Below are 26340 nucleotides of genomic sequence, written 5' to 3' on the forward strand. Positions count from 1 at the left end.
CATCTTAAGCACCACAGCTACAGCTTCTTGGATGGTGACTCCAGCACCTCCCTGGGCAGCCTGTTCCATCCCTCAGCACTCTCTCACTAAAGAAGTTTTTCCTCATGTCCAACCTAAACCTCCCCTGGCACAACTCCAACCCATTGCTTCTGGTCCTGTCATGGGTTACTTGGGACAGGAGAACAACATCAGCCTCACCCCAACCTCCTTTCAGGTATCATAGAATCAACCAGTTGGAAGAGAGCTCCAAGCTCATCCAGTCCAACCTAGCACCCAGCCCTGGCCAACCAACCAGACCATGGCACTAAGGTATCATAGAATCAAGCAGGTTGGAAGTGACCTCCAAGATCATCCAGGTAGTTGTACTTAAGCTTGACAGAGATCACAGAATGACCAGGGTTGGAAGGGACCTCAAGGATCAGTCAGTTCCAACTTCCCTGCCATAGGCAGGGACACCTCCCACTAGAACAGGTTGCTCAAGGTCTCATCCAACCTGGCTTTGAACACCTCCAGGGAGGTTGTGGAGCACAGAATCACCCAATGTGATCTTTGATCACATTGGGTGATTCTGTGCTCCACATCCTCCCTGAGCAACCTGTGCCAGTGTCTCACCACCCTTAACCTGTGCCAGTGTCTCACCACCCTTAACCTGTGCCAGTGTCTCACCACCCTGATGGTGAAGAACTTCTTCCTAACATCTAATCTAAATTTACTCTTGTCTTGGATCCATTCCCCTCCAGTCCTATCACTGCTTGACACCCTAAGAAGTCCCTCCCCAGCTTTCTTGTAGCCCACTTCAGATCCTGGAAACCCACAATAAAGTCTCCTCAGAGCCTTCTCTTCTCCAAACTGAACAACCCCAACTCTTTCAACCTGTCCTCATAGCAGAGCAGCTCTGAGCATCCTCTGAACTTCCAACAGGTTCATTCTCCTCTGATGGTCCTGACTTGCTGTTGGAGGACTAGAAGACACAAGTAAGACTTCCAGAGCCTGGACTGTCTGCTCTTAACTATTTCAATCCTAATTCTAGGAGCTTAATTTCTGAATACACCCCAATTTTGCTGCTCTAATGGGGGTCATGTCACCAGTCCCTGCTAAAACACACAGCCTGGCCAGGTTGGTTTGCCCTGCAGTACAGGTTGCTGGAAGATGCTGGAAAGCAGTTAGGATTTGCACAGCTTTGACAAATGCAGGTTTGGGTTCACCTTCTGGCTTGGCAAACACTAAGTGTGATGGGAAGAAACAGTATTCAGTCCAGCACAGGAGAAGACAAAGGTAAAAAGGTCAAAAAGCTTTCTCTCAAACTGTTCCCATGTCAGACCAAGTGAAAGCAGAGTGTAGGAATAGAATAGAATAGAATAGAATAGAATAGAATAGAATAGAATAGAATAGAATAGAATAGAATAGAATAGAATAGAATAGAATCGAATCAAGCAGGTTGGCAGAGAGCTCCAAGCTCATCCAGTCCAACCTAGCACCCAGCCCTGCCCAACCAACCAGACCATGGCACTAAGTGCCCCAGCCAGGCTTGGCTGCAACACCTCCAGCCACAGCCACTCCACCACCTCCCTGGGCAGCCCATTCCAGTGCCAATCACTCTCTCTGACAACAACTTCCTAACAACATCCAGCCTAGACCTGCCCTGGCACAGCTTGAGCCTCTGTCCCCTTCTTCTGCTGCTGGCTGCCTGGCAGCAGAGCCCAACCCCACCTGGCTACAGCCTCCCTGCAGGCAGCTGCAGGCAGCAATGAGCTCTGCCCTGAGCCTCCTCTGCTGCAGGCTGCACCCCCCCAGCTCCCTCAGCCTCTCCTCACAGGGCTGTGCTCCAGGCCCCTCCCCAGCCTTGCTGCCCTGCTCCAAACACCTTCCAGCACCTCAGCAGCTCTCTGCAATGGAGAAGCCCAGAACTGGACACTGTATTTGATGCGAGGCTGAACAACTCTGGCATCTCACAGTGGCTGCACGTTCCTGGGGCACTCAGAGCTCACCAGGAGATAGGAATTGCAACACAATCTGTTACATGAGGAAGAAAATCCTGCAGGATTGGCTCAAAACATACTGGGACATCTCATGTATTGTCCACATGTGGGCCCACTGTGTCCATTTCCATCAAAGAGAAAAGCTCTGGCACTAGAAAGCAAAAGGAGGGATTTGAATTGAAAAGTAGAGCATCACTTAGATAGATAGATAGATAGATACACATTTATCCCCACTTCAGCAGCAAAGCAGCAGCTCAGGAGGGACTGCTGAAGGGTAAAAGCATTCAAACAGTCCCTGCTGGCAGCAGCTCAGCCACACTGAGAGCATTGCTCTCTTCCTTTCCTTTTTCTCTTCCTTCCTTCCTTCCTTCCTTCCTTCCTTCCTTCCTTCCTTCCTTCCTTCCTTCCTTCCTTCCTTCCTTCCTTCCTTCCTTCCTTCCTTCCTTCCTTCCTTCCTTCCTTCCTTCCTTCCTTCCTTCCTTCCTTCCTTCCCTTCCTTCTCTTCCTCTCTTCCTTCCTTCTCTCTTCTTTCCTTTCTCTCTTTCTTTGTTTCTTTCTCTCTCTCTCTCTTCCTCTCTTCCTTCCTTCTCTTTTTTCCTTTCTCTTTCTCTCTTACCTTTCTATCTTTCTCTCTTTCCTTTCTATCTTTCTCTCTTCCTTCCTTCTCTCTTCTTTCCTTTCTCTCTCTTCCTTCCTTCTCTCTTTTTTCCTTTCTCTTTCTCTCTTTCTTTCGTTCTTTCTTTCGTTCTTTTTCTTTCTCTTCCTCCCTTCCTTCTCTCTTCTTTCCTTTCTCTTTCTCTCTTTCTTTCTTTGTTTCTTTTTCTCTCTCTTCCTCTCTTTCTTCCTTCTCTCTTCTTTCCTTTCTTTCTCTCTTTCCTTTCTTTCTCTCTTTCATTTCTTTCTCTCTTTCATTTCTTTCTCTCTTCCTTCCTTCTTTCTTCCTTCCTTCTCTCTTCTTTCCTTTCTCTTTCTCTCTTTCCTTTCTCTCTTTCTCTCTTCCTTCCTTCTTTCTTCCTTCCTTTCTCTTTTTCTCTCCTTTCTTTCTTTATTTCTCTTTCTTTCTTTCCTTCCTTCCCCCTTTCTTTTTCTCTTCCTTCTCTTTCTTCCTTCCTTCTCTCTTCCTTTCTTTCCTTTCTTCTCTCTCTCCCTTCCTTCTCTCTTTCTTTTCCTTCCTTCCTTCCTTCCTTCCTTCCTTCCTTCCTTCCTTCCTTCCTTCCTTCCCTTTCTCTCTTCCTTCCTTCTCTCTTTCCTTTCTCTCTTCCTTCCTCCCTCCCTTCTCTCTTCCTTTCTTCCCTTTCTCCCTTCCTTCTCTCTCTCCCTTCCTTCTCTCTTTCTTCCTCCCTCCCTCCCTCCTTGTGCTGCAGGAGGTCAGCTTTGATTTCATGAAGAGTGTTTGAAGTCTCCAGGCCCTGCTGGTTGAGAAGAGAAGCCTGCAGAAGGCAGCCTGCAGTCTCAGTGCACCTGCAGGGTGGCATTGAGCATTGCAATGCCAGAGAGACCTCCCAGCCAGTTAGCTCGAGTCAGGCTGCACAGCTGCACCTACAGCAGCTGGGGGGAAGAGAGAGGGAGGCAGGAGGGAAGCAGGGAAGGAAGGGTTGGTTGGGTTGGCACACAATTGGGGTTGGGTTGGTTGGGTTAGTTGGGTTGGTTGGGTTGGTTGGGTTAGTTGGGTGGGTTGGTTGGGTTGGCACACAGTTGGGGTTGGGTTGGTTGGGTTAGTTGGGTTGGTTGGTTGGGTTGGCACACAATTGGGGTTGGGTTGGTTGGGTTAGTTGGGTGGTTGGTTGGGTTGGCACACAGTTGGGGTTGGGTTGGTTGGGTTAGTTGGGTTGGTTGGTTTGGTTGGCACACAATTGGGGTTGGGTTGGTTGGATTGGCACACAATTGGGGTTGGGTTGTTTGGGTTAGTTGGGTTGGTTGGTTGGGTTGGCACGGCACACAATTGGGGTTGGGTTGGTTGGGTTAGTTGGGTTGGTTGGTTGGGCTGGCACGGCACACAATTGGGGTTGGGTTGGTTGGGTTAGTTGGGTTGGTTGGTTGGGCTGGCACGGCACACAATTGGGGTTGGGTTGGTTGGGTTAGTTGGGTTGGTTGGTTGGGTTGGCACACAATTGGGGTTGGGTTGGTTGGCACGGCACACAATTGGGGTTGGGTTGGTTGGGCTAGTTGGGTTGGTTGGTTTGGTTAGTTGTTTTGGCACACAATTGGGGTTGGGTTGGTTGGGTTAGTTGGGTTGGTTGGTTCAGTTGGTTGGGTTGGCACCCAATTGGGGTTGGGTCGGTTGGGTTGGCACACAATTGGGGTTGGGTTGGTTGTGCTGGCACCCAATTGGGGTTGGGTTGGTTGGTTGGGTTGGCACACAATTGGGGTTGGGTTGGTTGGTTGGGTTGGCACACAATTGGGGTTGGGTCAGTTGGGTTGGTTGGCACCCAATTGGGGTTGGGTTGGTTGTGCTGGCACACAATTGGGGTTGGGTTGGTTGGGTTAGTTGGGTTGGCATACAATTTGGGTTGGTTGGCTGGTTGGGTTGGCACACAATTGGGGTTGGGTTAGTTGGGTTGGCACACAATTGGGGTTGGGTTGGTTGGTTTGGTTGGCACACAATTTGGGTTGGGTTGGTTGGGTTGGCACACAATTTGGGTTGGGTTGGTTGGCACACAATTTGGGTTGGGTTGGTTGGGTTGCAAAAGCAGCACAACATCCTCCATGCTAATAGGTATTTGCAGCAGCCAAAGGATTTCACTGCTCATCTGCATCTCAAGATTCCAAGTGCTAGTATCTTTACACTGCATTTGCACCTCACAGGAAGCAGATTTTACTGCTGATACATTTCTCATCTAGGATCAAGGCTATGACAATTATGCTCCCAATAAAATAAACCTCCTGCTTTGGATGACAACAAACCATGACATGAAGTAATGAAAATCCTCTCAACCAACTCAGTAAATCCAGCCAGAATCTACTTCAACAGCACTGCAAAGCTCCCATGTACTTAAAAGACAACTAAGCAACTGGAGGCCAAATCAGTTAAGGCTTTATTCAAATCAAAACCACTGCCAAGCCATTAATTCTAACCATAAATGATGAAAACAGAAGACAGTTTTGCCTCTAAATGAACACAGCAGCCCCAAAACAACCCAAGCAGCATTTTCTCTCAGCCCAAGGACTGTTATCGTTGCTGTTGCTTCTTGAGGAGGCTGAAATCTATGATAAGCCTGATAAAAAAGCCTCACAACTACAGAAACTGAGCTGCTGCTGACTTTAGAGCAGCACAATCTCATACAATCATAGAATCAAGCAGGTTGGAAGAGACCTCCAAGCTCATCCAGCTCAACCTTAGCACCCAGCCCTGGCCAATCGACCAGACCATGGCACTAAGTGCCTCACCTACAGAGCAGCAGAGTGAACCTTGTTAAAGGTACAAAGGGGGATGCTGAAATAAGCTTGGAGCAGAGTGGTTAACAGGGGTCAGAAGGTTTTTAGAGGGGTCAGAAGGTCTTTAGAAGGCTCAGAAGGCTTTTAGAGAGGTCAGAAGGTCTTTAGAAGGCTCAGAAGGATTTTAGAGGGGCCAGAAGACTTTTAGAGGGGTCAGAAGGCTTTTAGAGGGGCCAGAAGGTGGTCTTTAGAAGGGTCAGAAGGTCTTGAGAAGGCTCTGAAGGATTTTAGAGGGGTCAGAAGGCTTTTAGAGAGGTTAGAAGGCTTTTAGAGGGGTCAGAAGGTCTTGAGAAGGCTCTGAAGGATTTTAGAGGAGTCAGAAGGTCTTGAGAAGTGCCAGAAGTCTTTTAGAGGGGTCAGAAGGTCTTGAGAAGTGCCAGAAGTCTTTTAGAGGAGTCAGAAGGTCTTGAGAAGTGCCAGAAGTCTTTTAGAGGGGTCAGAAGGTCTTGAGAAGGCTCTGAAGGATTTTAGAGGGGTCAGAAGGCTTTTAGAGAGGTCAGGAGGATTTTAGAGAGGTTCAAAAGATTTTAGAGGGGTCAGAAGGCTTTTAGAGAGGTCAGGAGGATTTTAGAGAGGTTAGAAGGTTTTTAGAGGGGTCAGAAGGCTTTTAGAAGGGTCAGAAGGTCTTTAGAAGGCTCAGAAGGATTTTAGAGAGGTCAGGAGGCTTTTAGAGAGGCCAGGAGGATTTTAGAGAGGTTAGAAGGGTTTTATAAGGCTCAGAAGGCTTTTAGAGAGGTCAGAAGGTCTTTAGAAGGCTCAGAAGGATTTTAGCGAGGTCAGGAGGCTTTTAGAGAGGCCAGGAGGATTTTAGAGAGGTTAGAGGGGTTTTATAAGGGTCAGAAGGCTTTTAGAGAGGTCAGAAGGTCTTTAGAAGGCTCAGAAGGCTCTTAGAAGGGTCAGAAGGCTTTCAGAGAGGTCAGAAGGCTTTCAGAGAGGTCAGAAGGCTTTCAGAGAGGTCAGAAGGCTTTTAGAGAGGTCAGAAGGTCTTCAGAAGGGTCAGAAGGCTTCCTTTGGTTTTCTTTCCATGGCAACACACCAGATGTGGCTGGCAGCTGGAGCTGCCTGCAACCTCCAGCAGCAGGTTAAGAGCCTTTTCACTGGTCTCAGCAGGGTGCAGCCCGAAGCAGGGCAGCAACTTGCTCTGCTCCTTCTTTCTGCATCATAAAGGCCCTGGGTGAAAAGTGTCTTCCAGGCTGCAATTCAAGTCCAGCTTCTTTTTGACTCAGCAACAAAGCCCTTTCCAGCAGGCAGAGGAGGACTTGGCAGCCACCTTCTTGCCAGTGTGGTGATAGCCACTTACAGAAGACCTCAATGTGCTCTGAGGATCCTCTCCCTCAGCCAACCTTCCACCACTGTTCAAACATCACTTTGGGAAGCCTCTTTTTGCAACCTCCCCCCCCCCCAAAAACAGTAACACCAAGTGGAAAGAAGAAATAAAGCAGACAGCCTGGAGCAGAGGGTGTTTATTTCAATCAGATCATGAACCAGACAATATTTTGGAGCATTTAAGGATGAGGTCAGCACTGTGGCAAGTGAAGAGAAGCTTAAAAACCAAAGGTTCAGCCCTGATGGGTTTGTTCATCACATTGAGGAGCAGCAAGCACTGCAATCTCAGCTTCCACACGAGGGATCAGAGCAGCACACACACACCAAAGAGACTCAAGGGGCAACACTAAAGGTTGGCAGCATCATCTGCATGAACCTCTTCGATGGCAAAGACAACCACAGCATTCCTCCAGGTCACAGAAGCAACCCTGGAAAGCACAGCCTGAAAACAATGCCCCTGAGCTCAAAGCTTTGGGCTGTTTCCAGGCTGCATGACAGGAAAGCTCTGCTTGGCTATTGATTGATAGGTATTGATAGTGACCAACTGACTGGAAAGAACCAAACCCAACTCAACTCAGCACTAACTTTAAGCAGAGCATAGGGAGGGGGTGGGGGGAAGAAAAGGGTATTTGTTCTTTCTGCACTGATTGAGCTCAGAGCTGGAATTGATGCACCTGCAGAGACAAACTCAGGGTCTAACGATGCACAGCACAGCCACAGGCTGACTGGGTCCTGTAACTGCCAGCCAACAGCACTTAATCCAACTTCCTTCCTTCCTTCCTTCCTTCCTTCCTTCCTTCCTTCCTTCCTTCCTTCCTTCCTTCCTTCCTTCCTTCCTTCCTTCCTTCCTTCCTTCCTTCCTTCCTTCCTTCCTTCCTTCCTTCCTTCCTTCCTTCCTTCCTTCCTTCCTTCCCTCTTTCTCTTTCTTTCTCTCCCTTTCTCTCTTCTTCCTTCCCTTCCTTCCTTCTCTTTCTTTCCTTTCTCTCTTTGTCTCTTTCCTTTCTCCCCTCTTCGCTCTCCTTCTTCCTTTCTCCTTCCTCCCTCCCTTCCTTCCTCCTTCCTTCTTTCTTTCTCTTTTTTCCTTCCTTCCTTCCTTCCTTCCTTCCTTCCTTCCTTCCTTCCTTCCTTCCTTCCTTCCTTCCTTCCTTCCTTCCTTCCTTCCTTCCTTCCTTCCTTCCTTCCTTCCTTCCTTCTCTTTATTTCCCTCTTTCCCTCTTCTTCTTTCCTTCCTTTCCTTTCCTTCCTTCTTTCTTTCTTTATCTTTCTCTTTTCTCTTCCTTTCTTTCTCTCTTTCACTCTTTCTCTAATTCTCTCTTTCTTTCTCTCCCTTTCTCTCTCCTTCCTTCCTTCCCCTCCTTCCCTCCTTCTTTCTCCTTCCTTCCTTCCCTTCCTTCCTTCCTCCTTCCTTCCTTTCCTTCCTTCCTTCCTCTCTTTCCTTCCTCCCTTCCTTCCACTTTTTCATTGCTTTCTTTCTTTCCCTCTTTCTTTCCCTCTTTCCCTCTTTCTCTCTTTCTTTCCCTCTTTCCCTCTTTCTCTCTTTCTTTCCCTCTTTCCCTCTTTCTCTTTCTTTCCCTCCCTTTCTCTCTCCTTCCTTCCTTCCTTCCTTCCTTCCTTCCTTCCTTCCTTCCTTCCTTCCTTCCTTCCTTCCTTCCTTCCTTCCTTCCTTCCTTCCTTCCTTCCTTCCTTCCTTCCTTCCTTCCTTCCTTCCTTCCTTCCTTCCTTCCTTCCTTCCTTCCTTCCTTCCTTCCTTCCTTCCTTCCTTCCTTCCTTCCTTCCTTCCTTCCTTCCTTTCCCTCCTTCCCTCCTCCCTCCCTCCCTTCACCATTGATATTTACTCTAAGGAAGAATATTCCACAGGATCACAGAATTAGCCAGGTTGGAAAAGACCTCTGAGATCATCAAGTCCATCCTAACCCTTCCCTTCAACTAACCCATGGCATTAAGGGCCTCATCAAGCCTCCTTTAAGCACCTCCAGGCACAGCCACTCCACCACCTCCCTGGGCAGCCCATTCCAATGCAAATCACTCTCTCTGCCAACAACTTCCTCCTCACATCCAGCCCAGACCTACCCTGGCACAGCTTGAGACTGTGTCCCCTTGTTCTGCTGCTGGCTGCCTGGCAGAAGAGACCTGAATAACTTAAAAGCATTTTCCACACCTGGAGACAGAACCACAGGACAGCAGGGGCTGGGAGGGACAGGAGCACAGGATGTCAGGGGTTGGTAGGGACCCAAGGAGACACCTTCAACATCTCATCCAGTCCAACTGCCCTGCCAGAGCAGGAACACATCCAGGTGGGGTTTGACTATCTCCACAGAGGGAGACTCCACAACCCCCCTGGGCAGCCTGTGCCAGGGTTCTGACACCCTCACAGGGAAAAATTCCTCCTCATGTTTTAATGACACTTCCTATCCCTCAGCTCCCACCCATTGTCCCTTGTGCTGGCACTGGGCATCACCCAGCAGAGCCTGGCTCCAGCCTCCTGCCACTCACCTGCACTTCTTTATCAACACAGATAAGGTCACCTCTCAGGCTCCTCTGCTCCCAGCAGCACAGCCCCAGCTCATAACAGAGCTGTTCCATTCCCTTCAGCATCTCTGTGGCTCTGTGCTGGACTCTCTCCAGCAGTTCTGTGTCCCTCTTGAACTGGGGGCCCAGAACTGGACACAGCACTCCAGATGTGGCCTCACCAGAATGGCAGAGTAGAGGGGCAGGAGAACCTCTCTCCACCTCCTCACCACAGCCCTTCTAACCCACCCCAGGATGGCATTGCCCCTCCTGGCCACCAGAGCACATTGCTGGCTCCTGGGCAAGCTCCCACCCACCAGGACCCCCAGATCCTTTTCCCCTTCACTGCCTTCCAACAGATTACTCCCCAACCCATCCTTCTCCCTGGGGCTGTTCTTTCCTAGGCGCCAGACATCCCTGGCTAGCATGTGGCTGGCCTATGTCACCAACAATGGGCAGCAGGCTCTTGGAAATGTCATTATCAGAAGGCAGAATGAAGTGACCTGGATGCCCTGGCCCTTGTACCCCAAATTTCTTCACATACTACCTGTGCCTGAACTGGAAGATTTATCCAGCCCTTTCCCATGCATCCTTGGGGTCTCCCCACTGAGCCCAGTTCCTCATGGAGCTGCAAACAGCATTGGTCAAAGTGGCAGAGTTCAGCTTCTCACATTAAAATGACTCAAGAAGCAGAAAGCAATTTACCAACCATACCTCAGCATCATTCACTTTCAGCTACCATTGAGTACCAAAGGCTCTTCCTGAGCACATAGCAGAGGCAATCCCAATGCAAACGAGTCTCAGCTTAAGTCACTGCAACATTTACCTCCTGCATTCAGAGAATCAGAGAATCAAGCAGGTTGTAAGGGAGCTCCAAGCTCACCCAGCCCAACCTAGCACCCAGCCCTGCCCAACCAACCAGACCATGGCACTCAGTGCCCCAGCCAGGCTTGGCTGCAACACCTCCAGCCACAGCCACTCCACCACCTCCCTGGGCAGCCCATTCCAGTGCCAATCACTCTCTCTGACAACAACTTCCTAACAACATCCAGCCTAGACCTGCCCTGGCACAGCTTGAGCCTCTGTCCCCTTCTTCTGCTGCTGGCTGCCTGGCAGCAGAGCCCAACCCCACCTGGCTACAGCCTCCCTGCAGGCAGCTGCAGGCAGCAATGAGCTCTGCCCTGAGCCTCCTCTGCTGCAGGCTGCACCCCCCCAGCTCCCTCAGCCTCTCCTCACAGGGCTCTGCTCCAGGCCCCTCCCCAGCCTTGCTGCCCTGCTCCAAACACCTTCCAGCACCTCAGCAGCTCTCTGCAATGGAGGAGCCCACAACTGGACACAGCACTCCAGGGGTGGCCTGAGCAGTGCTGAGCTCAGGGGTGGGCACAAGAACCTCCCTTGTCCTGCTGCCCACACTGCTCCTGAGCCAGCCCAGGATGCCATTGGCTCTGCTGCCCACCTGGGCACACTGCTGCCTCCTCTGCAGCTCCTCTCTCCCACCACCCCCAGCTCCCTCTCTGCCTGCCTGCTCTCAGCCACTCTGGCCCCAGCCTGCAGTGCTGCTTGGGGTTGTTGTGGCCAAAGTGTAGAACCCTGCACTTGGCCTTGTTCATTCTCACCCCATTGGCCTCTGCCCAAGTGGCATTTCCATCTCTCCTTTTCCTTCTTGCCCAAAGATGTGTTACATCACAGAGTCATAGATCCACAGAATCACAGTGCCAGAGAATCACAGAACCATTCAACCACAGAGTCACAGGATCACCTTGAATCACAGAATCACAAAGTCAACCAGCTTGGAAGAGACCTACACCTCCTTATGTGCAAAGGTGGAAACTCAGAGGGATTTTTGGCATGAGTATGGCTTTAGTAGCAGAGAATACTAATGGTCAAGTGTTTACTGGATGAAGATCACCTTGAATCATAGAATCACAAAGTAAGTCAGGTTGGAAGAGACCTACACCTCCTTATGTGCAAAGTTGGAACCTCAGGGAGAGCTTTGCCATGAGTATGGCTTTATTAGTGCATGAAGATCACCTTGAATCATAGACTCAACCAGCTTGGAAGAGACCTACACCTCCTTATGTGCAAAGGTGGAACCTCAGGGAGAGCTTTGCCATGAGTATGGCTTTATTAGTGGATGAAGATCACCTTGAATCATAGACTCAACCAGCTTGGAAGAGACCTACACCTCCTTATGTGCAAAGGTGGAACCTCAGGGAGAGCTTTGCCATGAGTATGGCTTTAGTAATGGATGAAGATCACCTTGAATCATAGACTCAACCAGCTTGGAAGAGACCTACACCTCCTTATGTGCAAAGGTGGAAACTCAGAGGGATTTTTGGCATGAGTATGGCTTTATTAGTGCATGAAGATCACCTTGAATCATAGACTCAACCAGCTTGGAAGAGACCTACACCTCCTTATGTGCAAAGGTGGAACCTCAGGGGGAGCTTTGCCATGAGTATGGCTTTATTAGTGCATGAAGATCACCTTGAATCATAGACTCAACCAGCTTGGAAGAGACCTACACCTCCTTATGTGCAAAGGTGGAGCCTCAGGGAGAGCTTTGCCATGAGTATGGCTTTATTAGTGCATGAAGATCACCTTGAATCATAGACTCAACCAGCTTGGAAGAGACCTACACCTCCTTAAGTGCAAAGGTGGAACCTCAGGGGGAGCTTTGCCATGAGTATGGCTTTAGTAATGGATGAAGATCACCTTGAATCATAGACTCAACCAGCTTGGAAGAGACCTACACCTCCTTATGTGCAAAGGTGGAACCTCAGGGGGAGCTTTGCCATGAGTATGGCTTTAGTAATGGATGAAGATCACCTTGAATCATAGAGTCCATCAGGTTGGAAGAGACCTACACTTCCTTACGTGCAGAGGTGGAACCTCAGGGGGAGCTTTGGCATGAGAATGGCTTCATTAGTGGTAAATTTGGATGGTCATGTGGTTTAGTAGATGAAGATCACCTTGAATCATAGAATCAACCAGGTTGGAAGAGACCTACACCGCCTTATGCGCAAACATGGAACCTAAGGAGGAGCTTTGGCATGAGTATGGGTTTATTAGTGGATGAAGATCACCTTGAATCATAGAATCACAGAATCAATCAGGTTGGAAGAGACCTACACCTCTTATAGAATCATAGAATCAGTCAGGGTTGGAAGGGACCACAAGGATCAGCCAGTTCCAACCCCCCTGCCACGAGTAGCAACACTCTACCCTAGAGCAGGCTGCACACAGCCTCAGCCAGCCTGGCCTCAAACACCTCCCTGGGCAACTCAGTCCAGGCTCTCACCACTCTGATGCTCAACAACTTCCTCCTCATGTCCTGTCTGAACCGACCCATCTCCAGCTTTGCTCCATTCCCCCTAGTCAGAGAACCATAGAATCAAGCAGGTTGGAAGAGAGCTCCAAGCTCATCCAGTCCAACCTAGCACCCAGCCCTATCCAATCAACCAGACCATGGCATTAAGTGCCTCATCCAGTCTTTTCTTGAAGACCTCAAGGGATGGTGCCTCCACCACCTCCCTGGGCAGCCCATTCCAGTGCCAATCACTCTCTCTGCCAACAACTTCCTCCTCACATCCAGCCTAGACCTGCCCTGGCACAGCTTGAGGCTGTGTCCCCTTGTTCTGTTGCTGTTTGCCTGGGAGAAGAGCCCAACCCCACCTGGCTACAGCCTCCCTTCAAGTAGTTGTAGACAGCAATGAGCTCTGCCCTGAGCCTCCTCTTCTCTAGACTAAACACCCCTCCAGCTCCCTCAGCCTCTCCTCATAGGGTTTGTGTTCCAGGCCCCTCACCAGCTTTGTTGCTCTTCTCCAAACACCTTCCAGCACCTCAACATCTCTCTTGAATTGAGGGGCCCAGAACTGGACACAGCACTCAAGGGGTGGCCTGACCAGTGTTGAGTACAGGGGAAGAATAACCTCCCTTGTCCTACTGGCCACACTGTTCCTGATGCAGGCCAGGATGCCACTGGCTCTCTTGGCCACCTGGGCACACTGCTGCCCACTATCTACCAGTACTCCCAGCTCCCTCTCTGCCTGCCTGCTCTCAGCCACTCTGGCCCCAGCCTGTAGCACTGCTTGGGGTTGTTGTGGCCAAAGTGCAGAACCCTGCCCTTGGCATTGTTCAGTCTCATCCCATGGCCTCTGCCCACCCATGCAGCCTGGCCAGGTCCCTCTGCAGGGCTCTTTTACCTGAACCTACCCACCTCCAGCTTTGCTTCATTCCCCCTAGTCCTGTCACTCCCTGAGAGCCTAAAACATCCCTTATGTGCAAAGGTGGAACCTCAGGGAGAACTTTGGCATGAGTATGGCTTTACTAATGGAAAATTGGGATGGTCAAGTGGGTTTTTGGATGGGGATCACCTTGTACATTCTCCTCCACGACTGCAAAGTGAAAACTCAAGGTCTTGTTTCACCTCCTGCTTTGGAGCACTAGAAGTCAGGCTACAACTGAAGCGTGCTCGGCTTAGAACAGTCACCTAAGGCTACTTTTCAGCACCATCCAGCTATGAGATTGATTCACTGTGGTCACTTGGCATAGAATCATAGAATCAAGCAGGTTGGAAGAGACCTCCAAGCTCATCCAGTCCAACCTAGCACCCAGCCCTACCCAGTCAACTAGACCACGGCACTAAATGCCCCACGCAGGCTTGGCTTGAACACATCCAGGGACGGTGACTCCACCACCTCCTTGGGCAGCCCATTCCAATGTCAGTCCTCCTGACAGCTTTGATGTCAGCCCAACCCCACCTGAGAACAAACTGCAGGGAAAGAAAACATTGCAGAGACAGTTCTGTTTGGCTTTTTGCAAGGCACACCACCAAGTCAATCCGTAGGCTGCTGGCGAGAACGAGGCACAACCCAAAAAAACAAAGCATCACTGAGACCATCTGGAGCCAGGAGGAAAAAATAATTAGATAGATAGAAATAATTAAAAGAAACGATGGGTGCATATGGATTTTATGAGTGAGCTTCATTACCTGCAGAGCAAGGGGCTTCCATCTCATATTTTTCAGTAAGGCTGGTGCTGAGGTAAGCATGCTCTGAGGTCGCTTTTTCAAAGTTAAGATAACACCACTCGGGTCCTCTCGCAGTGCATTCACCAAATTTTTCAACTGCCACCCCACCTGGTAACCAGCAAAATCGTTACAAGATGAATGGAGGTACAGCAGGCAACATCTCATTGTTTTTTTTTCTCCCCCTTTTGATTTTCTTGACTAGAAGTGAGGTTACTAAAAGAACAGCAGAGGAGCGGACAACAGCGTGGGAGTGCAGAACAGCATAGGAGTGTGGAACATCAGGAGTGTAGAACAGCATAGGAGTATATATATATATATATATAAATATAGATTAAAAAATATTAGCTCTAGAAACATCCAAATAAATAAGTAAATCAGCAGGAAAGAATTGAATTACCTACATAGGAATCACAACAGCAATCAGAAGGCATTCGGAGAACTGTAGAATCGAGCAGGTTGGCAGAGAGCTCCAAGCTCAGCCAGCCCAACCTAGCACCCAGCACTAGGCAAGCAACCAGAGCATGGCACTAAGTGTCCCAGCCAGGCTTTGCTGTATTGTTTCAGGGTTTCCAGTTAATCAGCCACTCTTAATCCTTTCTAAATCATAGAATCATGGAATGGTTTAGGTTGGAAGAGAGCTCCAAGCTCACCCAGCCCAACCTAGCACCCAGCCCTGCCCAACCAACCAGACCATGGCACTAAGTGCCCCAGCCAGGCTTGGCTGCAACACCTCCAGCCACAGCCACTCCACCACCTCCCTGGGCAGCCCATTCCAGTGCCAATCACTCTCTCTGACAACAACTTCCTCACAACATCCAGCCTAGACCTGCCCTGCCACAGCTTGAGCCTCTGTCCCCTTCTTCTCATGCTGGCTGCCTGGCAGCAGAGCCCAACCCCACCTGGCTACAGCCTCCCTGCAGGCAGCTGCAGGCAGCAATGAGCTCTGCCCTGAGCCTCCTCTGCTGCAGGCTGCACCCCCCCAGCTCCCTCAGCCTCTCCTCACAGGGCTCTGCTCCAGGCCCCTCCCCAGCCTTGCTGCCCTGCTCCAAACACCTTCCAGCACCTCAACAGCTCTCTGCAATGGAGAAGCCCAGAACTGAAATTGAGGACCCCAGAACCGTAGAATGAACTAGGTTGGAAGAGACCTCCAAGAGCGTCCAATCCAACCTATCACCCAGCCCTATCCAATCACAGAATCATAGAATCAGCCAGGTTGGAAGAGAGCTCCAAGCTCATCCAGTCCAACCTAGCTCCCAGCCCTGGCCAAGCAACCAGACCATGGCACTACGTCTCCCATTCAGACTTTTCTGTATTGGTTCAGGTTTTCCAGTTAATAAGCCACTTTTAACTTCATTGTAAATCACAGAATCAAAAATGGTTTAGGTTGGAAGAGACCTCCAAGCTCATCCAGTCCAGCATAGCACCCAGCCCTGGCCATGCAGATTTTCCTCATGTTTAAGGGATCACAGGTGAGAAATCACAGGCTCACAGAAACATGCAGGTTGGCAAAGCCCCTCAGGATCACCAAGTCCAACCTACAACTCTGCTCTACAAGGCTCACCCTAAACCATAGCCCCTAGCATCACATCCAAACCACTTTTAAAGACATCCAGGCTTGGTGACTCCACCACCTCCCTGGGCAGCTCATTCCAGTTCTTGACCACTCTTGCTGGGGAAAAAGGTTTCCTAATGTCCAGTTTAAACCTCCCTACTGGCAGCTTGAGACCATTCCCTCTTCTTCTAGTACTAATCACCTGTGAGCAGAGCCCAGCACCAACCTCTCCACAACCTCCTTTCAGGTAGCTGCAGACAGCAGTGAGCTCTGCCCTCAGCCTCTGTTTCACCCTAACCACCCCCAGCTCCCTCAGTCTCTCCTCATTAGATCAGCTTCCTTGCCCTCCTCTGCATTTGCTCCAGCACTTCCACATCTCTCTTGTACTGAGGTGCCCAAAACTGAATACAGCACTTGAGGTGTGGCCTCCCCAGAGCAGAGTCCAAGGGGACAATCCCCTCCCTGCTCCTGCTGGCCTCAGCACTCCTAATCCCAGCCAGGATGCCACTGGCTTTGCCAGCTGGGCACACTGCTGGCTCACCCTGAGTTGCTTGGAAATATTTTCCTGCTTGCATGACTTGCAGAGGAAAACCATTAAGAAGTAAAATGAACCTATTGCAAAGTGAAATTCTTACTGAGCAAGCCTCTAAGACCCTGAGAGGAAAAGGTAGCATCATCATTAAGAGAAAAGCCAGTATACTGGGGGACAAAATACTCAAGCTGGCAATGTGAGGTAAGAGAGTGCAGATGTTCCTCATCACTGCTCTAGAGCACTACCACACCAGCACTGATTTGTTACCCACGTTTAAGCAAGCTAATCACACCCAGGTTGTGACTAATTAATTTTGCCTCATTCCCTGTTAGACCCAAACTGCCTTTGGTTGCTTAATCTCACTTGTTTTAGGAGCTGACCCCCCCCTTAGAAGCATGCACTTAACCCAACACTAATGCTTCCCAGCAGCTCTGGGTCACACATCAAGTTCACAGCTCACTTCTCCTCCTCAGCTGCTCTGAACCTACCTGCACCTCTTTGCACCACAGCAAAGTTCCTTACTTCTACAGCACTATCACTGCACACTGATGCTCCTCAGCAGCTCTGGATCACACACCAGGCTCACACCTCACTGCTCCTCCTCTGCCAGTCCTCCTCAGCTCCTCTGAACCTACCTGTCCTTGCTTGCACCACAGCAAAGTTCCTTCTCTCTTTACTTCTACAGCACTATCACTGCACACTGATGCTCCCCAGCAACTCTGGATCAGACATCAAGTTCACACCTCCCTGTTTCCTCTTCAGCTCCTCTGAACCTACCTGCACCTCTTTGCACCACAGCAAAGTCCCTTATCTCTTTACTTCTACAGCACTATCACTGCACACTAATGCTCCTCAGCAGCCTTGAATCACACACCAGGCTCACACCTCACTACTCCTCCTCTGCCAGTCCTCCTCAGCTGCTCTGAACCTACGTACACCTCTTTGCACCACACCAAAGTTCCTTCTCTCTTTACTTCTACAGCACTATCACTGCACACTGATGCTCCCCAGCAACTCTGGATCAGACATCAAGTTCACACCTCCCTGTTTCCTCTTCAGCTCCTCTGAACCTACCTGTCCCTGTTTGCACACAGCAAAGTCCCTTATTTCTTCACTTCTACAGCACTATCACTACATACTAATGCTCCCCAGCAACTCTGGATCAGACATCAAGTTCACACCTCCCTGCTTCCTCTTCAGCTCCTCTGAACCTACCTGTCCCTGTTTGCACACAGCAAAGTTCCTTCTCTCTTTACTTCTACAGCACTGTCACTGCACACTGATGCTCCCCAGCAGCTCTGGATCACACACCAGGCTCACACCTCACTGCTGCTCTGAACTACTTGCCCCTGTTTGCACCACAGCAAAGTTCTTTATCTCTTTATTTCTACAGCACTATCACTGCACACTGATGCTCCTCAGCAGCTCTGGATCACACACCAGGCTCACACCTCACTGCTCCTCCTCTGCCAGTCCTCCTCAGCTGCTCTGAACCTACCTGCACCTCTTTGCACCACAGCAAAGTCCCTTATCTCTTTACTTCTACAGCACTATCATTGCACACTGATGCTCCCCAGCAGCTCTGGATCAGACATCAAGTTCACACCTCCCTGCTTTCTCTTCAGCTCCTCTGAACCTACCTGTCCTTGCTTGCACCACAGCAAAGTTCCTTATCTTTTTACTTCTACAGCACCACTATCACTCTACACTAATGCTCCCCAGCAGCTCTGGATCACACACCAAGTTCACACCTCCCTGCTCCTCTTCAGCTCCTCTGAACCTACCTGTCCCTGTTTGCACCACAGCAAAGTTCCTTATCTCCTGGCTGTGCTTCTCCAGCACTATCATTGCATACAAGCAGGATGCTGCCAGCACGCACCTTTAGGGAGTGTTTTCCAGCTTCCACAGAATACATCCAAGGAAGCTGGAATGCTTATTTTCAGGCCAGTGAAATGAAACAGGAAGGTAATCAGCTCCAGCTCAATTCCCACAGCTCACTGAAGCCCTCATTCTGTTTCAACAGTTTCTAAGCCAAGCTTTTTGTCTTAATATTGTGATTTAAGAAACAAATACTTTGCTATTGCAATGACTCCTGCATTGGCTTGTACTGAAAAGGACCTCAGTGCTCATTTACTCCAACCTCCCAGCCATGGGGCAGTGATGCCTCATCCCACCTGGCCTTGAGCATCCCCAGGGAGCAGGCATCCACTCTTTACAACACTGTTCTCTTACTCAGATTTCCACCACTGCTGAGGAACAAACTGTTCCTATCTCCAGAATGCTACCACGGGCTTGTGCAAGGTTTTATCTGCTAGCCAAGAGGCAGAACTGAAGGTGTGCAGCTCATGTAAGGCATCTCTGCATGTCAGCTCCTCCACACATTCGTTCCCTAAGGTAACAGCTGAAGAGGTTTCTGGAAAGAAATCCTCCTGCTGAAGGAAGCAGCCCAGGGAGCCTTGAGGAGAACATCACAAGAACAGCAGTGTGCCCAGGTGGGCAGCAGAGCCAATGGCATCCTGGGCTGGCTCAGGAGCAGTGTGGGCAGCAGGACAAGGGAGGTTCTTGTGCCCACCCCTGTGCTCAGCACTGCTCAGGCCACCCCTGGAGTGCTGTGTCCAGTTCTGGGCTCCTCCATTGCAGAGAGATGCTGAGGTGCTGGAAGGTGTTTGGAGCAGGGCAGCAAGGCTGGGGAGGGGCCTGGAGCACAGCCCTGTGAGGAGAGGCTGAGGGAGCTGGGGGGGTGCAGCCTGCAGCAGAGGAGGCTCAGGGCAGAGCTGATTGCTGCCTGCAGCTGCCTGCAGGGAGGCTGTAGCCAGGTGGGGTTGGGCTCTGCTGCCAGGCAGCCAGCAGCAGAAGAAGGGGACAGAGGCTCAAGCTGTGGCAGGGGAGAACAGTGCTTACCTTTATCTTTTCACTGACACAATCAACCTTCCATTCAGACCTAACTCTTTTGCTTTTGAATCACTGCTAGCAGCAGCCCAGAACAAACAGATGAGCATAGCAACTGGAAAATCAAGAACTCCAGCTTCACTGGTTTGATTAGAGAGGTCATTGGCCAGGTGCAACTTGGAAGGAAGAAAAGGTCTCACATTTTCCTTTCAGGGTAAGGCCACCAAAATGGAGCTTATTTCAGTTCTCTCCATTTTGCTGCACCTCTGAGATCTGAAGCATCCTCCCTCAGCTGGCTACCTGCTCTTCCCCACAGTGTCTGGCTGCCTGCAGTGTGGTGACTGTAAGGCAGCTTCAGCTTCCAGCTGGATCACAAAGAACCAGAAGAGATGGGGACTGGCAGCTTGGAAAGTGCTCACCTTACCTTCCACAGAGTGGTCCTGGCTGGAAGGGACCTCCCAAGCTCATGCAGCCCAACTCTCTCTGCAGTCCAGTCTGCAAGGGCATCCTCAAATAGATCAGGCTGCCCAGAGCCCTGTTGAGCCTCACCTTGAATATCTCAGGGGAAAGGGACTCAACCACCTCCCTGAGCAACCTGCTGCAGTGCTCCAGTGCCCTCATGGTGCAGAACTTGTTCCTAACATCCAATCTTGATCTGCTCTGATCATTGCCTCTCATCCTATCACTCCAGGCCTTTGCAAACAGTCTCTCTCCATCCTTCTTGTAGCCCCCTCCAGGTCCTGGCAGGCTGCTCTTAGGTCTCCCTGAAGCCTCCACTTCTCCTGGCTGAACATCCCCAGCCTGTCCTCACAGCAGAGCTGCTCCATCCCCCTGATCATGATGCCCTCAATCATGTCCATGCCCTTCCTATTCCATCCACTTGCAGAACTCAGCTCTCAGCTTTATTTAGCCTCAGAGGGCCTAAAAGCAATCCTTCAGACCCCAGAGGAGCCTAATTCCAGGTTGTGCTGAGAGGAGTACAGAAATAGGAAGCCAAGGCATACAACAGGCAAGAAACCATCAGGTCCCTGTGCTGAAGGCAGGGAAATGAGAGGGTTTGGTGCCAATTCCCAGTGACCACTATTTCTGTGTGACACAAACACACACTTAACTGCAGAGAACAGGCTCTGAAAGCCAGGCTGTGAGGAGCAGGCTCCCTGTCTCTCTCAGCAAGGGCACAGACATGAAACTGCTAGGACTAAAAGTGCCAGCATTGGAGTCCTCCCTTGGCCTCGGCTCCAGGAGCTTCCAGGAAATGTATGGGAGTTCCTGTGGCTAAATTCACCTCCCCTGCACTTTGGCACAGCAACCCCAAGCAGCACTGCAGGCAGGGGACAGAGTGGCTGAGAGCAGGCAGGCAGAGAGGGAGCTGGGGGTGCTGGCAGAGAGGAGCTGCAGAGGAGGCAGCAGTGCCCAGGTGGGCAGCAGAGCCAATGGCATCCTGGGCTGGCTCAGGAGCAGTGTGGGCAGCAGGACAAGGGAGGTTCTTGTGCCCACCCCTGTGCTCAGCACTGCTCAGGCCACCCCTGGAGTGCTGTGTCCAGTTCTGGGCTCCTCCATTGCAGAGGGTTGCTGAGGTGCTGGAAGGTGTTTGGAGCAGGGCAGCAAGGCTGGGGAGGGGCCTGGAGCACAGCCCTGTGAGGAGAGGCTGAGGGAGCTGGGGGGGTGCAGCCTGCAGCAGAGGAGGCTCAGGGCAGAGCTGATTGCTGCCTGCAGCTGCCTGCAGGGAGGCTGTAGCCAGGTGGGGTTGGGCTCTGCTGCCAGGCAGCCAGCAGCAGAAGAAGGGGACACAGCCTCAAGCTGTGCCAGGGGAGGTCTAGGCTGGATGTTGTGAGGAAGCTGTTGTCAGAGAGAGTGATTGGCACTGGAATGGGCTGCCCAGGGAGGTGGTGGAGTGGCTGTGGCTGGAGGTGTTGCAGCCAAGCCTGGCTGGGGCACTGAGTGCCATGGTCTGGTTGGTTGGGCAGGGCTGGGTGCTAGGTTGGGCTGGGGGAGCTTGGAGCTCTCTTCCAACCTGCTTGATTCTATGATTCATGAGGAGGGACAGACCTCCCCTGCCTGAGAGGAGAAGCTTCAGCATCCCTGGGTGGCCAGAGCTGAGAATAAAGACACTTCCATGTTGATATCTAAGCAGGCACAGCAAGGTGGTGGTGCAAGCTGAAGGCTCAGGCAAGATTTAGGCAGACTAGATCTCGCCCCACTTTCTCACAGATGAAGCTTCAAGGATCAATGTGGGTGGCCTCATCCTTCCTCTGGGGCTGGAAGAGACCTCCAAAGCTCATTCCAGTCCAACCCTTGTGCCAGAGCAGCAGCACCAAGAGCAGCTCACACAGGAACACATCCAGGCAGGGTTTGGATATATCCAGAGAAAGAGACTCCACAACCCTCCCTGGGCAGCCTGTGCCAATGTTCTGGCACCCTCACAGGGGAAAAAGAATCCTCCTTATGTTTCCATGAAGCTTCCTATGGCTCAACTTCCACCCATAGCTGGCACTGAGCATCACCCAGTAGAGCCTGGCTCCAGCCTCTTGGCACTCACCCTGCACATCTTTATCAACACCAATGAGGTCTCAGCCCCTCAGGCTCCTCCAAAACAAATGAAAGCAATTTAGCATGGATAGAAAGAAATGGTAGCAACATAAAAGAGCCTTGAAGGTCACTGACACCAAAGCCAGCTGAAAAAAAACCAAACCCAATCAACCAATACCACTAAAAGCCTTTAATTGAGCTGACCACTTCTGGAGCATCACTTAGGCCAAGGAAGAATAGGGACAGGGAGTAAAAAAGAAGTTGCCATTATTAAGCCATGAGAGTTCTTTCCTTTATGGTCCATTTCACTGCATTGACAGTAAATAATCAGTCCTAGAGCATGCAGAGCACTCAGACCCCTGAGGGGTCCAGGCCAGTACTGTGGGGGTCAGGCATGCAACTTCATAGAATCATAGGATCAGTCAGGGTTGGAAGGGAGCACAAGGATCAGGCAGTGCCAACCCCCCTGCCATGCCCAGGGACACCCTACCCTAGAGCAGGCTGCACACAGCCTCAGCCAGCCTGGCCTCAAACACCTCCAGCCATGGGGCCTCAACCACCTCCCTGGGCAACCCCTGCCAGCCTCTCACCACTCTCCTGCTCAACAACTTCCTCCTCACCTCCAGGCTGAACCTACCCTGCTTTAATTCTTCCTTCCTCACAACACAGCATTAACTTCCTCCTGGTTATGTTTCAGTCTACTCTTACAACACACATCACTACCTTATCACTTGCTTACAATTGTCATAGAATCACAGAATCAAGCAGGTTGGCAGAGAGCTCCAAGCTCCCCCAGCCCAACCTAGCACCCAGCCCTGCCCAACCAACCAGACCATGGCACTAAGTGCCCCAGCCAGGCTTGGCTGCAACACCTCCAGCCACAGCCACTCCACCACCTCCCTGGGCAGCCCATTCCAGTGCCAATCACTCTCTCTGACAACAACTTCCTAACAACATCCAGCCTAGACCTGCCCTGGCACAGCTTCAGCCTCTGTCCCCTTCTTCTGCTGCTGGCTGCCTGGCAGCAGAGCCCAACCCCACCTGGCTACAGCCTCCCTGCAGGCAGCTGCAGGCAGCAATGAGCTCTGCCCTGAGCCTCCTAACTAACCTCCTAACTAAATTACCTCCTAACTTGATCAGAGCAAGGCAATGAATTATGCAGGAGCAGATCAGGCTGGACCCTGCAGATCAGCTGTGGAATTTACATAGCTGCTACCTGCAGAAAGCTACTTTAAAACTATCCACATCTTAACTCCTACCTGGTCCAGGCTGTACATAAATATCAGCAAATTACAGAATCACAGAGTGAGAGAGGTTGGAAAGGATCTCCTGACATAATTGAGTCCAAAGTAGGATCACTGAGGGCAGTCTGCACAGGAATGCATCACAGAATCACAGACTGGCAGGGGCTGGAAGGGACCTCCAAAGCTCATCCAGTCCAACCCCCTGCCAGAGCAGCAGCACCTAGAGCAGCTCACACAGGAACACATCCAGGGGGGGTTGGAATGTTTGCAGAAAAGGAGACTCCACAACCTCTCTGATCAGCCTCTTCCAGGGCTCTGCCACTCCCACAGGGATAAAGTTTCCTCTCTTGTTCCTATGGCACCTCCTCTGCTCCAGGGTTTGAATATCTCCACAGAGGGAGACTCAACAACCCCCCTGGGCAGCCTGTGCCAGGGTTCTGATACCCTCACAGGGAAAAATTCCTCCTCAGGTTCACATGGAACTTCCTATGTCTCAGCTCCCACCCATTGCCCCTTGTGCTGGCACTGGGCATCACCCAGCAGAGCCTGGCTCCAGCCTCCTGCCACTCACCTGCACATCTTTATCAACATGAATGAGGTCACCTCTCAGGCTCCTCTGCTCCCAGCAGCACAGCCCCAGCTCATAACAGAGCTGTTCCATTCCCTTCATCCTCTTTGTGGCTCTGTGCTGGACTCTCTCCAGCAGTTGTATGTCTCTCTTGAACTGGGGGGCCAGAACTGGACACAGTACTCCAGAGGTGTCCTCACCAGGGCAGAGTAGAGAGGCAGGAGAAGCTCTCTCCACCTACTCTCCACAGCCCTTCTAATCCACCCCAGAATGGCATTGCCCCTCCTGGCCACCAGAGCACATTGCTGGCTCCTGGGCAAGCTCCCACCCACCAGGACCCCCAGATCCTTTTCCCCTTTGCTGCCTTCCAACAGGTCACCCAGATGGGCTTTGAAAGCCTCCAGAGAATGAACCAATGTGGACAGTTCTGTAGACATCTCTCCTTATTTTACACCTCCTAATTTGCAGCAATCTCAACTAAAAGGCAGATTGTGAGCAGCCCAAAAATGTTACCTGCACCAAACACCCTCCAAGTATCTGAACTGACACTAACAGGAAGGCTTTTAACCAACTCTCAGGAGGCCACAAGTGTAATAGAATCTGGTTTCTGGGCTACAGGCATCACCAGAGAGCTCCATTTCCACTGACTATGTGCTACCTGGGCAGAAAATATGCTCTGCTCCTGCATCTCACACCTCAGAGATGAAGAAGGGGAAGAATTAACTGCAGGATTGCCATATTCCCAGAATCATAGCATCATTCAGGTTGGAAAAGACCCTCAGGATCACCAAGTCCAACCATTAACCCTACTCTTCACCCTAAACCAGAGCCCCAAGCACCACAGCCAAATGACTTCTGAACACACCCAGGCTTGGTGACTCCACCACCTCCCTGGGCAGCTCATTCCAGTCCCTGACCACCTCTTGCTGGGAAAAAAGGTTTCCTAATGTCCAGTTTAAACCTCCCTACTGGCAGCTTGAGGCCATTCCCTCTTCTTCTAGCACTAATCACCTGTGAGCAGAGCCCAGCACCAACCTCTCCACAACCTCCTTTCAGGTAGCTGCAGACAGCAGTGAGCTCTGCCCTCAGCCTCCTCTGTTTCACACTAACCACCCCCAGCTCCCTCAGTCTCTCCTCATCAGATCAATCCTCCAGGCCCTTCCCCAGCTTCCTTGCCCTCCTCTGCACTGGCTCCAGCACCTCCACAGCCCTCTTGTAACGAGGTGCCCAAAACTGAACACAGCACTCAAGGTGTGGCCTCACCAGAGCAGAGTCCAAGGGGACAATCCCCTCCCTGCCCCTGCTGGCCTCAGCACTCCTAATCCCAGCCAGGATGCCACTGGCTTTGCCAGCTGGGCACACTGCTGGCTCACACTGAGTTGTTTGTCCATTACAACTCCCAGCTCCCTTTCTGCTGGCAGCTCTCCAGCCACACTGCCTCAAGTCTGTAGCAGTGCTTGGGGTTGTTGTGGCCCATGTCTAGGACCTGGCATCATCCTATTAACACTGTCTCAGTGATCAATCTATCCAAGTCCCTCTGCAGAGCCTCCCTACCCTCAAGATGATCAACACTGCCACCTAAATTGGTGTTATCTGTGAACTTATTGATTCCACACTGTCTTCATCTAGGTCACCAACAAAGATCACAGTATCATAGAACCACCCAGGTTGGAAGAGAGCTCCAAGCTCATCCAGTCCAACCTAGCACCCAGCCCTGGCCAATCAACCAGACCATGGCACTAAGTGCTCCCTCCAACCTAGCACCCAGCCCTGGCCAATCAACCAGACCATGGCACTAAGTGCTCCATCCAGGCTTTGCTTCAACACCTCCAGGGATGGCAGCTCCATCATCCTGAGGATCATCCTGTTCTAACAACCCTGCCATGGGCACAGACACCTTCCACTAGCCCAGGCTGTGGCCTTGAACACCTCCAGGGAGGTTGTGGAGGACAGAATCACCCAATGTGATCTTTGATCACATTGGGTGATTCTGTCCTCCACAACGTCCCTGGGAAACCTGTGCCAGTGTCTCACCACCCTTAACCTGTGCCAGTGTCTCACCACCCTTAACCTGTGCCAGTGTCTCACCACCCTCACTGCAAAGAATTTCTTCCTCATCTCCAATCTGAATCTGCCCTCCTCAACCTTCAAACCATTCCCTCTCATCCTATCACTGCCAGCCCTTGTCAAAAGTCCCTTCTTGGCTTTCTTGTAGGCTCCTTTCAAGTACAGGAAGGCTGCTCTGAGGTCTCCCCACAGCCTTCTTTTCTCCAGGCTGAACAGCCCCAACTCACCCAGCCTGACCCCATAGGGGAGGTTCTCCAGTCCTCTGATCATCTTCTCTGTCCTCCTCTGGACCCACTCCAGCAGCTCCATGTCCCTCATATGCTGGTGGCCCCAGAACTGGAAGCAGTGCTGCATGTGGGGGTCTCATGCTTCTATCATACTTGTAGTAGGAGGTACATCCAGCATGCAAAACCACCTCCAAAATAAAGAAGCTGTGCAGAGGCAGTTACATAAGAACTGACTCTACACCTCCCCTGCTTCCTGCCTGGGATATTTTCTTTGCTGCTTTATCACTGAGGGACCCAGAAAGACCACAGCAAAAATGACAGAAGGAACAGCAATCATTTCTGGAAGCAATAAGATTGTTCCCTCCACTTGAAGTTGGTTCAAAAGAGAACTGTCAAGAGGCAAAACACACTCTTGAATTATATATGGGCAGAACCAAGAGTACTGCAACACA

The 26340-nt window shown here is 51.0% G+C and overlaps 1 protein-coding gene across 12 annotated transcripts in view; it reads right to left on the reverse strand.

Annotated features, from left to right (window-relative positions):
• CNKSR2 (connector enhancer of kinase suppressor of Ras 2) overlaps nucleotides 1–26340 on the reverse strand; it is a 215150-nt gene that overhangs the window by 91114 nt on the left and 97696 nt on the right. For 8 of the 12 annotated variants that reach the window (XR_010304183.1, XM_064152019.1, XM_064152020.1 and 5 more), the window contains one exon: nucleotides 14242–14388. The exons of the other annotated variants lie outside the window; for them this stretch is intronic. Coding sequence is in view for 7 of the 8 variants with exons in the window: in XM_064152019.1 (XP_064008089.1) it covers nucleotides 14242–14388 (147 nt within the window). In the remaining variant the exon portion in view is untranslated. The remainder of the gene's footprint in view (nucleotides 1–14241; nucleotides 14389–26340) is intronic. 12 annotated transcript variants of the gene reach the window in all.

The sequence above is a fragment of the Pogoniulus pusillus genome, chromosome 12 (genome assembly GCF_015220805.1).
Source record: "Pogoniulus pusillus isolate bPogPus1 chromosome 12, bPogPus1.pri, whole genome shotgun sequence".
NCBI lineage: Eukaryota > Metazoa > Chordata > Aves > Piciformes > Lybiidae > Pogoniulus > Pogoniulus pusillus.